The 14,058-nt window shown below is 41.3% G+C and overlaps 1 protein-coding gene across 1 annotated transcript in view; it reads right to left on the bottom strand.

Annotated features, from left to right (window-relative positions):
* Positions 1-14,058, bottom strand: part of LOC142245980 (caspase-8-like) — an 83,907-nt gene that overhangs the window by 5,129 nt on the left and 64,720 nt on the right. The window contains exons 8-10 of the mRNA XM_075318987.1: positions 8,839-8,903; positions 6,241-6,340; positions 2,362-2,848 (exon numbers count right to left, since the gene is read on the bottom strand). Coding sequence (XP_075175102.1) covers positions 2,362-2,848; positions 6,241-6,340; positions 8,839-8,903 — 652 coding nt within the window. The remainder of the gene's footprint in view (positions 1-2,361; positions 2,849-6,240; positions 6,341-8,838; positions 8,904-14,058) is intronic.

A 14,058-nucleotide genomic window follows, 5' to 3' on the forward strand; every position in this document is an offset into this window, starting at 1 on the left:
CAGGGGACAAAGTTTATCTTAGAGATCACGCTTCTCACAAACCACATAAAGACATACCTAGTCAATCTTAAGCAGTTCTCCCTCACCGATTATAGTTATTTATGGAAGTTAAGCAAGTATGTTAAGTTTCCATCTCTTTGTAGTAGGATCCCCAAATATTTTAAAGCTGAATTAGCCCACTTAAAGCTAAAGGCAGGTTTCAAGAGCGCTAAGGTGGACAAAGGTATGTTAATATTCAGGGATTCTGATTTAGAGAAATTAATTTTGAAGACAGATAGACCCTTGTATAGGTGGAATTCTGCCATCAGGTTTGACAAAGAGATGGCCAGCTTGGTGAAAAAAAAACAGGTCATCTGTGTAAGCCGCAATATTGTGAGAAGAACTGCAAATACAAGGGCCCATAATATTAGTGTTAGATTGAATCCTCCTAAGGAAAGGCTCCATTGTAAGTATAAAAATGAAAGGAGACATGCAACCTTGGCATGTACCATTACATACCACAAATTCCTGTCACAGAACACTATTTACCTTTACACTGGCGGTCGGCTTTATGTATAAGGTGAAAATCCAACCTAACATATTAAACTTTAAATCTAAGCCTCAGAGTGTCTCACTCATGAAAGTCCTATTTATTTTATCGAAGGCTTTTTCTGTGACAGTAGATAGAAGCATAAAGGGCTAAGGCCCGCTTTACATGCTGCGATATCGTTACCGATATCGCTAGCGTGCGTACCCACTCCCATCGGTTGTGCAACACGGGCATATCGCTGCCCGTGGCGCACAACATCACTAGGAACAGTCACACTACTTACCTGCCTAGCGACGTCGCTGTGACCGGCGAACCACCTCCTTTCATGCACTGTCACAGCGACGCCACTAAGCGGGCGCCCAATCAAAGCGGAGGGGCGAAGATGAGCGGGACGAACATCCCGCCCACCTCCTTCCTTCCTCATTGCTGGCGGGACGCAGGTAAGGAGATGTTCCTCGTTCCTGCAGTGTCACACGTAGCGATGTGTGCTGCTGCAGGAACGACGAACAACATCGTTACTGCAGCAGCAACGATAATTGGGAATAGGGGGTGATGTCACCGATGAGCGATTTTGAACGTTTTTGCGACGATTCAAAATCGCTCATAGGTGTCACACGCCATGACATCGCTAAAGCGGACGGATGTGCGTCACAAATTCCGTGACCCCAACGAGATCGCTTTAGCGATATAGTAGCGTGTAAAGCCACCTTAAGACTTTACTCTGCCCCTATGTATAAGATTCAATGTCTTGGTAGTATTGTCCCTACTTCTCTCCCTCTCATAAATCCTGTTTGATCTGGGTGAATAATTTCCGCTAAAGGAGATAATCTAGATGCAATAATTTTTGCAAACAATTTAGTGTCCACATTGAGGAGTGAGATAGGTCAATAACTTGAATATTGGCATTGGTTTTTCCCCTTCCTTATCAATAACAGAAATATGAGCTCATAAGGAGTCCCTAGGGAAGGAAGAGTCTTTGGAGATTGCATTGAAATTGGGCAACAACACAGGACCTTCTTCCACATGCTAGCTGGGGCCCCTACATAGCACGTGGAAGAAGGTGCAATGGTGAGATGAGACCAAAGTAGAACTTTTGGGGATAAATGAAAATTGCTAACTAACACTGTATACAACCCTAAAAAAAACACCATTCCCACCATCAAACATGACAGTGGTAGCATCATGCTGTAGTGAAGCATGGAACAGGGAACAAGTCAGAGTTTGGACAGAGAGGCTGGTCAGAGTTGATGGGAAGATGGATGGAGTTAAATACAGGGCAATCCTGGAAACAAACCTGTTTGAGGTTGCAAAATACTTGAAACTGGGTCAAAGATTCACCCTCCAGCAGGATAATAACCCTAGACATACTGCCAGAGCTACAATGAAGCATATTCATGTGACTCAATGGCCCAGTCACAGTCCAGACCTAAATCCCTTTTCGAATCTGTGATAAGAATTGAAAACTGACGTTCACATATACCTCCATCCAATCTCACTGAGCTAGAGCTGTTCTGCAAAGAAGAATGAGCTGGTAGAGACTTACACCAAGATTTTCCGCAGTTATTGCAGCGAAAGGTGGTCTAACAAAGTATCATACTACAGCAGGCTGAATACAAACGCATTTCACAATTTTCAGAATTATATTTTTAAAATATTTAGAAAGCCACATGTCATTTACTTTACACTTCACAAATACTTGCTACTTATTGTTGGTTAATCAGATAAAATACATTTAAGTTTGTAAGTGTAGCATAAAATAATGTGAAAAAGGTCTCAAGGTTTGAATACTTTTTCAAGGCACTGCACATTCTTATTTATAGAAATTTGCTTACTTTGGCACCAGTTTCGTCAAATTTTCACAAAGAGATTGGATGTACCATGTCCCTGTTCGGTTATGACGGTATGCATAATAGCCATCCACTGTTGACATTCCAACCAATATGTCTGCGTCATTGGGTATAGTTATTTTAGGTCTTTTTTTTTCAGCATCAGAAACTGCATCTGGTTCAATAGCATGTGCACCCTGAGAACTGTTTCCTTGACACGCCTGTATAAAGAACAGCTTAGGTTTTCCAGCCAATGTTGAGCAATTTGTGGTAGAGAAATATGATGTTATTTCACTGATAGGTATATCTATATCATCAGTTCCATAAATTGCTTTTGATTTTCCATGAGTCAAAATGCAGGAAACAAAGCAGTCTCTCTCCGAATGATCTTTTTCCTTGAACTCAGTCAAGCAGTTACGAATTTCCTTTGCTAACAAGTTTGTGCGAATCTCTACGTGTAGGCCCAGCCACGTGAAAACACTATGCAGGAACTCTGTGAGATAATGACACAATATAAAGAATAAAAACATGAACAAAAGTAAACCATTCTAATGAAATGCTTCTATTGATGGTATTGTTTTTATTACCTTTCAAAACTTCAATCTAATGTGTTCAGTGCCGGTGGTCGCACATGTTCGGTAGCTCAGTCCCATTATATGGATCCTGGAATGATTCCTGCTATTGTTCAGACCAGCTAACAATTATTGGTAAACTAACAGTAGCTTTTTCCTACTGGCATTTAGTAATGGGAGGACCATGACTGTAAAAGTCCAATTCCTCACGGTTTCAAAAGTATCCGGGTGCCAGTGTGGCGCCCCTGAGGCTTCAGTCGCCACAGGGTACTGCACCTCACCAGAGATGCAATATTTATCTTGGATCCAGAGGAGATCATCACCGGTAAAACCAAAACAATCAACCAAAACACACAGTTAGATGCCCTCTCAATGGGACTGGGCTAGGGTAGAGACATTGGAGGGTGGCCATCACTAATGTAGTGAACCCTCTGCTCACTAGTTCAGGAACCCAGGGGGAGGAGCTAGAGACCGGGGAGCAAGGCGACATACACATACTTACAACAGTCTAGTCCAGGACAGGAAGCAAGTGAGACGCAGGAGGACACGGTCGCTGAGAGGAGAGCTGAAAGCTCCCTCGGGACCGGCGCCCACTTCAGGGTGCAGAGCCCTAGTCTAGTGGGCACTGCAAGTCCCGCCAGCAGAACCAGCCAGGCTGAGGATTTCAAGTTTTCTGGCCCACACACAGCGTCCGGGGCAAAGCAGCATATAGAGCCAGGAGTCGTGACCATAGGGCAGCTCCAACTACGGATTTGCGCTGCCTGCTATATGGGACGGGGAATAGAACAACCCCAAGGCCTCCCGCAGCGGCGGGTAATACCTGGCTGCAGAACACAGGTGACGTCATGAATAATTACTACTCTCATGATCTCCGTCTCCCAATCCCCATCCTTTGGTTGACACCGCAGGGACACGGAGCCGGGCCTGGCTGCTGTGACATCCCAAACCGGCCTGGTGAAGAGTAACCCTCCCCCCTGGGACCCCGGGGTGAAAAAGGGTGTTTTTTCAAATAAAGGTTTCTTTCGGTGTTTGTATTTATTTACTTTCACTTATAGATTTGTAATGGGGGGCGTCTCATAAACGCCTCCCATTACTAATCTAGGGCTTAGTGGCAGCTGTGAGCTGCCATTAAACCCTTATTACCCTGATTGCAACTGCACCAGGGCAATCAGAAAGAGCCAGGTAAAGTTCCGGGACTGTCGCATCTAATGGATGCGACAATCCTGGGAAGCTGCAGGCTGCTATTTTTAGGCTGAGGGGCCCAATAAGGATGGGTCTCCCCAGCCTGAGAATACCAGACCCCAGCTATCGGGCTTTATCATGGCTGGGTATTAAAATTGAAGGGGGGGGGGGGGGGGCCGCACGCTGTTTTTTTTTACATTATTTATTCAAATAATATATTAAAAGACGCATGCGGTTCCCCTTATTTTGATACACAGTTAAGATAAGCACAAGGCTTGGGGCTGCAGCCTGTAGCTATATGCTTTATCTGTACTGAGTATCATAATACGGGGGACCTTATGCCAATTTCTTTATTTATTTTTATGCCACAATGGTGAGCCACACATAGGGTCTGTGATTGCAAGTAGTCAGACGCTGTCACAAAGGCTGGGGGCGCGTCTGACTGCAACCAATCACAGATGCCAGGACTGCCGATGGGCAGGGGAAGTAGTAAATATGGATGAGCAATAATGCATGGCCCTGGAAGAAGAGTGAACGGCCTGGAAGCAGTTACAGCTGTGACGGAGACTCGGTAAGTATAGTGCGCTTGCTTTAATCCAGTTGGATTCTGGTCCCCATGGACTGATATGGGGATCCCGATATCCGGGATTAAATTCAGGTCGATGCAAATTTTTTTATTTTATTTTTAAGTCCAGTTAGTCCTGCCGATCCGGCCCTTCCCCCCCCCCCCCCCGCACTACTGGCATTGAGCACATTGGTTGAATGTTCTTAGATATATATGAATCAAGAGATCATCAAAAACAATGTTTGTATTTATAAACAATATCTATATACTCAAGCATATTTTATAATACCATATTTTGCAGATTATAAAATGCACCGGATTATAAAACGCACCTGAACTTTAGAGGAAGAAAGCATTTTTAATAGTAAAAAGGCAGTCTTAAAATCCGAGTCCATTTTATAATCCAGATATAGCTCACTGGGGGGGGCGCGATGGTTCAGGGTCGCAGCTAAAAGAAGTCGGCGGTGGCACGGCATGCTGTGGGCTCAAGCCTGGGAGGAGGAGGTATCGCGGCGGCGTGGACATGGTGTGCTTCAGGATAATTGCTGTGGAGGCAGCGCACATGAAGATTGAGATCTCATAGAACCGACATCTCACTGTGGTGTAGCTTCCCGAACTGCAGCATGTAAATTTATTGCTGCAGAGAAATAAGTGTTTTTTGTAGGGACTTGCCGTCCCAAAGGAGAGGCATGCTGCATGTCTGGATCGTGGGCACGTACCCGTGCAGTTCTAACAAAGTGGATGGGATTTATAGAAATCTCCTGCTCACTGTGCTTGTTTTTTACTCAGTGTAATCTGACTTGCGGTGTGTGTTTCAACATGTCAATTTCTCTGAATTTAATGTGCAGATTTTTCTCAAAGAGCTGCATTAGATGTGGAAAATAAGCAGGTATAAGGCCCTGTGCGCACTAGAAAAAGGATTTTTCTCAAGAAATTTCTCAAGAAATTCCTTGAGAGTCTGAAAGATTAGCGCACTTGCGTTCAAAAAAACGCACCAATAATGCACCGAAAACCGCATGTGTTTTTACCGCGTTTTTGATGCGTTTTTTCCACAGGTTGGTCCCTGCGTTTTTTTTTACCATTATCTATTTAAAAAACGTAGGTACCTGCAGAAAAGAACATGCTCATTCTTTTTCTCAAGAAATTGTGCAGTAAGAATTCTCTTAAGAAAAAAACGCGTAGTGCGCACAGCTATTTTTTTTTTCCATAGGTTTTGCTGGGGAATGTCTGCAGAAAGGTTACAACCATTTTCTCAATAAATTTCTGCAGCAAAAACGCAAAAAAAACAAGGGAAAAACGCAAAGTGCGCACAGGGCCTAAGACACATAAGTTTTTAGTGCATTTCCGCTGCAGAAAAATGCATTTAATACGCAGATATTTGCCAAATCTAAATACCAGGAAGCTACAAAAATAATGGTGACATCAACAAGAGACAGAAAGTGCAGCATCAAAAACGTGATAAAATATCACGTTTACATAATAGGTGCAAAAATGCTGCAACATGAAAAACTCACCAGAAGCTCAATGTGGGAACATAACCTGGAGTACAGTTGAATTACCCCTTACCTGCGTCCTTTTCAGTTCCTGTTCTTGGTTCACTTTTCATAAATTGCTCATTGTTTATAATCAAGCAATAGCCTCTGTGTTTTCGATTCATTGAATATATCTATGGGATAGCAAGATTAAAATAAAAATTACAATCATTTTTACAATTATTGTGTTAATCATCATATATCAGTGTTGATTGGTTAGATTAATTTGTGAAAAAAGGGAATGGTTTTTGCTAGGAACAATTTAAATGGGTGGTTTCATGTGGTTAAAGGGAATGTGACACCAGGTTTTTTGCTACCACAATTGAGAGCAGCATGATATTGAGGCAGAGTTCCTGATTCCAACAATGTATCATTTAGTGGGCTTTTGGCTGCAGTTTTCATAAAACTCACTGTTTTAGTTCCTGCCACTCTACCAATTCTCTGAATGCTGAGCTCTGTATAATCCCACACACACCACGGATTGACAGATTTCTGTGTTCACTGTGCATAGGCAGAAAGCTGCCAATCAGTGGTGAAGCAGGGTTATACAAAGCTCATGAAAATGGAGGACTACATGGTATGATCATCTCCTGATGATAAAACAGTGATTTTATCAAAACTACAGCAAGCAGACAGTAAGTGACTGCTCTGAAAAAGGGGTTTCTGTCTCTACATATGCTGCTCTCAGATTAGATGGCAACATCCTGGTGACAGATTCTCTTTAAACTAGTAAAATTGCAAAGTACTTGTAAAAATAAGCAATGTTGCAATTTTCCTTATATTAAAAATTCTTTCCATTTTTGAGAATAAAGGGATCTATATTTCTATTGTTTACTGTTTGTTACCTAGGTTACTGGCCACCTCTGCAGTGCATGAAGAGTGGTTGGTTCCAAAGCAATGAACATGTTTTTGGAAACACTTAGCTTCAGAACAGTGATTGGAAACTTTAAGGCCTTGGACACACGGTGAGAAAAACGGTGCGAGTAGAATGCGATTAAAAAATCGCATATCACTCAGACCAATATTACTCTATGGGGCAGCTCCCATAAGCAATTATTTTTTCAGCCCTAATCGGACCGAGAAAAGTCACAGCATGCAGTGACTGTAATGCGATCCTGTTCCACTCGCACCCATACAAGTCTATGGGGCGAGAGAAACATTGCATTGCTGTCGCGTTACACCGGTGTAACGTGAGAGCAGTGCGATTCTCGCATCAGAACACAACGGAGGAAATAGGGAGATAAATCCCTCCCTCCCCTCCGCAGTACCAGCCCCTCCCTCCGCAACTATGGTCTGATCGCACGATCGGACCACAGTCGCATGACACTCGGCTCCCGCTGTGCTGCAAGCGTGTGCTGTGTATCATGCGAGTACTCGCACAAATCCCCGTGTGGCCTCGACCTAAGGTTGTGTGCCTACGATCAGGGTTCACAGTGTTTTGAACGCAGCATCTTTTCACTGCATCCAAAACGCTGCGCTATACAGTACAAGCACCGTGGATGAGATTTATAGAAATCCAATGCCAACTGTGCTTGTTTTTCCCGCAGCGTAAACTGACATGCGGTGCGGCTTCCTGAGCCACAGCATGTCAGTTTATTGTTGCGTAGCAGCGAGTGTTCTCCACAGGGAGAACAGAGAGAAAGCACACCGAACAACGATCGTGCGGAGAGCAGTCGCAGCCCCGAGGGAGAAGACAAGACTGCATCCAGGACCCAGCATGTCCGGATCATGGGCAAATACCATAAAAATTAACTGACACCTGAGTATATAAAATCGATCCGATTCTCAGCCAGAAGAGTGGGGCAAGAAAAGCTGTTTGGTATTCCATGTAATGCACATGCTCTGCAAGTATGCGATTTTTTATTTTATTTTCTTGCATTGTATCCGTGTGAAATGTGTATGACATCTGTATGACATGTGTTCTCAGCAGCTATTATTCTACAATCATTTAAAGGACCATTTACAGTGTTCTGTGCTACAGAATGTCAATGTATCCATAATTAAATGGACGACATACGGATGGTCCATGTGCGGTCCGCATTTTTCTCACACCCATAGACTTGCATTGGCCAGTCTCTGTTTTTTTATGCAACCTTACACAGCATGCTGTGATTTTATCCTCAGCACAAAAACAGCTGAGGAAAAAATTGCAGTTCAGCACTGCCTTATTGATTAACATGGGTGCGAATGCAGTTTGATTTATCGGATTGCACTGGGCGTAGTTATATGCAGATGTGAGCGAGCCCTAAGGCTCTGTGCGCACAGTGTGCTTTTTTATGCAGATTTGGTGCAGTTTAAGACCTGTCTATCTTTATGACAGAAAAGTCAATGAGAATTCTGAAAGTTGTGCGCATGTTGCTTATTTTTTCTTGCAGATTTGATGCAGAAAATAATTTTCAGCATGTCAACTGTTGGTGCATTTTTTGGTTGATTGGCTTCATTACGGCTTGTTAAAGGGTCGATATTGACTTTTACCATTGCAACATCCAATAGTTGGAACTAGAGTTCATGTCCTCTTCCTCTCTGAAGAGGCTATTTGTATGTTTAAATTCCCAGAGGAGCATTGAAAGGCCTACAAGTCTCCTTACTCTGGCTTCTCACTCTTCATAAGTATATTGTATGATCTACTAACCTCTAGTTTTGGATCTTCATTAAGACTGAGCTCAGCCAGTGTTCCTGTGTTTTCAGCCATAAGATCTGCAAAACATTGGGAGACTGATAAAACTGGGTGTGGCAAAAGACAGGAGCTGCTGGGTCTTACGAGACCCCCTGAGTTCTACTATGCAGCCAAGAAGATGAAATTCTCCTGTAAATTGGAATAATATACCAGCCCTATTTACTAGAGAAATCAGCAAGAAAATAATGTATTATGTACACCGTGTGCAGAATTATTAGGCAAATGAGTACTTTGATCACATGATACTTTTTATACATGTTGTCCTACTCCAAGCTGTATAGGCTTGAGAACCAACTACCAATTAAGTGAATCAGGTGATGTGCATCTCTGTAATGAGGAGGGGTGTGGTGTAATGACATCTACACCCTATATAAGGTGTGCTTATTTATTAGGCAACTTCCTTTCCTTTGGCAAAATGGGTCAGAAGATAGATTTGACGGGCTCTGAAAAGTCAAAAATTGTAAAAATGTCTTGCAGAGGGATGCCGCAGTCTTGAAATTGCCAAACTTTTGAAGCGTGATCACTGAACAATCAAGCGTTTCATGGCAAATAGCCAACAGGGTCGCAAGAAGCATGTTGGGCAAAAACAGCGCAAAATAACTGCCCATGAATTGAGGAAAATCAAGTGTGAAGCTGCCAAGATGCCATTTGCCACCAGTTTGGTCAGATTTCAGAGCTGCAACGTTACTGGAGTATCAAAAAGCACAAGATGTGCCGTACTCCGGTACATGGCCAAGGTAAAGAACAAGAAACATAAGATAAAACGTCAAGACTGGGCCAAGAAATATCTTAAGACTGATTTTTCAAAGGTTTTATGGACTGATGAAATGAGAGTGACTCTTGATTGGCCAGATGGATGGGCCAAAGGCTGGATCAGTAAAGGGCAGAGAGCTCCACTCCAACTCAGACGCCAGCAAGGTGGAGATGTGGTACTGGTATAGGCTGGTATCATCAAAGATGAACTTGTGGGACCTTTTCGGGTTGAGGATGGAGTGAAGCTCAACTCTGAGACCTACTGCCAGTTTCTGGAAGACAACTTCTTCAAGCAGTGGTACAGGAAGAAGTCGGTATCGTTCAAGAAAAACATGATATTCATGCAGGACAATGCTCCATCACATGCATCCAACTATTCCACAGCATGGCTGGCCAGTAAAGGTCTAAAAGATGAAAAAATAATGACGTGGCCCCTTTGTTCACCTGATCTAAACTCCATAGAGAACCTGTGGTCCCTCATAAAATGTGAGATCTACAGGGAGGGAAAATAGTTCACCACTTGGAACAGTGTCTGGAGGCTGTGGTGGCTGCTGCACGCAATGTTGATCGTAAAAAGATCAAGCAACTGACAGAATCTATGGATGGTAGGCTGTTGAGTGTCATCAGAAAGAAAGGTGGCTATATTGGTCACTAAATTTTGGGGGTTTTGTTTTTGCATGTCAGAAATGTTTATTTCTAAATTTTGTGCAGTTATATTGGTTTACCTGGTGAAAATAAACAAGTGAGATGGGAATATATTTGGTTTTTATTAAGTTGCCTAATAATTCTGCACGGTAATAGTTACCTGCAAAACAGATATCCTCCTAAGATAGCCAAATCTAAAAAGCCCACTCCAACTTCCAAAAATATTAAGCTTTGATATTTATGAGTCTTTTGGGTTGATTGAGAATATACCGTCATTGTTGATCAATAATAAAAAAAAATTCTCTAAAATACAACTTGCCTAATAATTCTGTAAACGGTGTATACATGATATTATATATAAATATGTTAAAATACCTTGCAAAGATGTTTTAAGACCTTATGGAGGGAGGCAGTGTGTTAAATACATGAAGAAAATACATATATGAAAATAAAAATAACAGAAAAAAACATAACTAAAATTAAACTAAAAAAAAAATACACTACCAATCTGAATCACTGTTTCTAGCCCTACCCCTGTTGAAAAACATATGTTCAGTATATACAGTGGGTACGGAAAGTATTCAGATCCCTTTAAATTTTTCACTCTTCGTTTCATTGACGCCATTTGGTAACTTCGAAAAAGTTCATTTTTTTCTCAGTAATGTACACTCTGTACCCCATCTTGACAGAAAAAAACCCCAGAAATGTAGAAATGTTTGCAGATTTATTAAACTGAAATATTACATGGTCATAAGTATTCAGACCCTTTACTCAGTATTGAGTAGAAGCACCCTTTTGAGCTAGTACAGCCATGAGTCTTTTTGGGAATGATTCAAGTTTTTCCCACCTGGATTTGGGGATCCTCTGCCATTCTTCCTTGCAGATCCTCTGCAGTTCCGTGAGGTTGGATGGTGAACGTTTGTGGACAGCCATTTTCAGGTCTCCCCAGAGATGCTCAATTGGGTTTTGGTCAGGGCTCTGGCTGGGCCAGTCAAGAATGGTCACAGAGTTGTTCTGAAGCCACTCCTTTGTTATTTTAGCTGTGTGCTTAAGGTCATTATCTTACTGGAAGGTGAACCTTCGGTCAAGTCTGAGGTCTGGAGCACTCTGTTAGAGGTTTTCTTCCAGGATATCTCTACTTGGCTGCATTCATCTTTCCTTCAATTGCAACCAGTCGTCCTGTCCTTGCAGCTGAAAAACATCCCCATAGCATGATGCTGCCACCACCATGTTTCACTGTTGGGATTGTATTGGGCAGTTGATGAGCAGTGCCTGGTTTACTCCACACATACTGCTCAGAATTAAAACCAAAATGTTTTATCTTCGTCTCATCAGACCAGAGAATCTTATTTCTCATAGTCTGGGAGTCCTTCATGTGTTTTTTTGCAAACTCTATGTGAGTTTTCATATGTCTTGCACTGAGGAGAAGCTTCCGTCGGGCCACTCTGCCATAAAAGCCCGACTGGTGGAGGGCTGCAGTGATAGTTGACTTTGTTGAACTTTCTCCCATCTTCCTATTGCATCTCTGAAGCTCAGCCACAGTGATCTTGGGGTTCTTCTCTACCTCTCTCACCAAGTCTCTTCTCCCACGATTGCTCAGTTTGGTTGGATGGCCAGGTCTAGGAAGAGTTCTGGTGGTCCCAAACTTCTTCCATTTAAGGATTATAGAGGTCACTTGTGCGCTTAGGAACCTTGAGTACTGCAGAAATTCTTTTGTAATCTTGGCCAGATCTGTACCTTGCCACAATTCTGTCTCTGAGCTTCTTGGGCAGTTCCTTTGACCTCATGATTGTCATTTTCTCTGACATGCACTGTGAGCTGTAAGGTCTTATATAGACAGGTGTGTGTCTTTCCAAATCAAGTCCTATCAGTTTAATTAAACACAGCTGGACTCCAATGAAGGAGTAGAACCATCTCAAGGAGGATCACAAGGAAATGGACAGCATGTGACTTAAATATGAGTGTCTGAGTAAAGGGTCTGAATACTTATTAATACAATGTGATATTTCAGTTTTTCTTGTTAAATAAATTTGCAAACATTTCTACATTTCTGTTTTTTCTGTCAAGATGGGGTGCAGTGTGCACATTAATGAGAAATAAAAATTACTTTTTAGAATTTACCAAATGCCTGCAATGAAACAAAGAGTAAAAAATGTAAAGGGTTCTGAATACTTTCCGTACCCACTGTAAAAATAATTCGTATAGAAGGAGAGTGGAAACTAAAGTGTTTAGTAGTTCTTTTTGATAGGAAGAAAAACCAACACAAATTTCCTTTCTTTTTTTTTACATTTCCCACATTGTCAGGAAAAACAAAAATACTTAATTAACATAAAAAATTAAGCTCCATGCATACAAAAGAGGCAAACATTATTTAGATATCAGACTGAGAAAAAAATATTAGTACTTTTAATAATGGATGTACAATAACAACAAAAATGTGCCTTACAGGAAGGAGAGGAAAATGGCCCAGTCTTGAATTGGCTATAAGATCACCATGTAGCAGAAATTATACACAAAACTAGACAATATATTACTCATTTTTATATATCTCTTTCCACATCAAATGTTCCAGAACCACCATTTTTTTTGCATGAGCTCATTATAACTTATTTAAAAAGTACCTGTCACTTGCCATTAAAGGAAACCTGTTAGTAGGTTCAATCCTGTTAAGCTATCTATTTGGGCATGTAGATCATGCAACGTGGAATAAAACGATACCTTGACATTTGCGATCTGATGTATTATACAAGAGAAATCCACATTTCTCTAAATGTATACATTAACTGTTAAGATCTATTGGCAGGATATAGATCTCCCTGAGAATCTGCCTACAAAACTTAATTTAAATGAAAGATGGAGTTATCAGTGTGAGACATGTAATGACTGACAGTCTGCTATTCTACATGTCTCAATCAGATTCTAGATATCAAGGTATTATTTTATTCAACTTCCTATGACCTACATGCCCATATAGACAACTGAGGAAAGTTGATCCTACTGACAGATGCCCTTTAATATGTTATTGTTTTACCTGCTATAAATGCCAATGTTCTCCTAAAACTAATGTTGTTTATTTTTTGTTCCTGTGCCTCTCTGGTGTGGATATGGCCTTCTCTTTGTATGTAAATCTAGTATTGTCAGTTGTTCTTTATGGGAGTTTTCATGAGAAAGAAAAAGAGGGCCATATTTCAGAAATGGAGGAGAGCAGGTATAAGCAAAAGACAATACAGTAGAACCTTGGTTTAAGAGTAACTTGATTTGAGAGAGTTTTGCAAGACAAGCAAAGCTTTTTACAAATTTGTAACTTGTTTAAGAGCAATGCTTTGCAATAAGAGTAAATACTCACTGTGCACACTTCCGGTTCTGTCCTTTCACCACACTCTGACCCGCTCTGGAGGTAACTTTCTGTACATATGTTCTGTATACAGTATACCATTGTACAGTACAGTATATACTATATAACATGTCTATCAATTTGCATTTGTGGATACAGTACTGTACTTTCTTTCTGCTAACCAGTACAGCACATTGCTTGTACTATAATCTGCCAGTGCAATATTCCTACCCCACATTTGGCTTAGTTCTGCCCTTATTTTGGGAGAATAGATTTGCGGTGTGTTTTTTTTTTGTCTATTGTACTAGAATAAAGGTTGTCATTTTTATACATCATTTTTTCTCTCTATAGTACCTCCCACACATCAACAATTCTATTGTAAGGTAAAGTGCAGTTTAATTTGTTTTGTATTCTTTTTACTGTACATTATTTTGTATTAGTTT

This window comes from Anomaloglossus baeobatrachus, chromosome 7 (genome assembly GCF_048569485.1).
Source record: "Anomaloglossus baeobatrachus isolate aAnoBae1 chromosome 7, aAnoBae1.hap1, whole genome shotgun sequence".
Taxonomy (NCBI): domain Eukaryota; kingdom Metazoa; phylum Chordata; class Amphibia; order Anura; family Aromobatidae; genus Anomaloglossus; species Anomaloglossus baeobatrachus.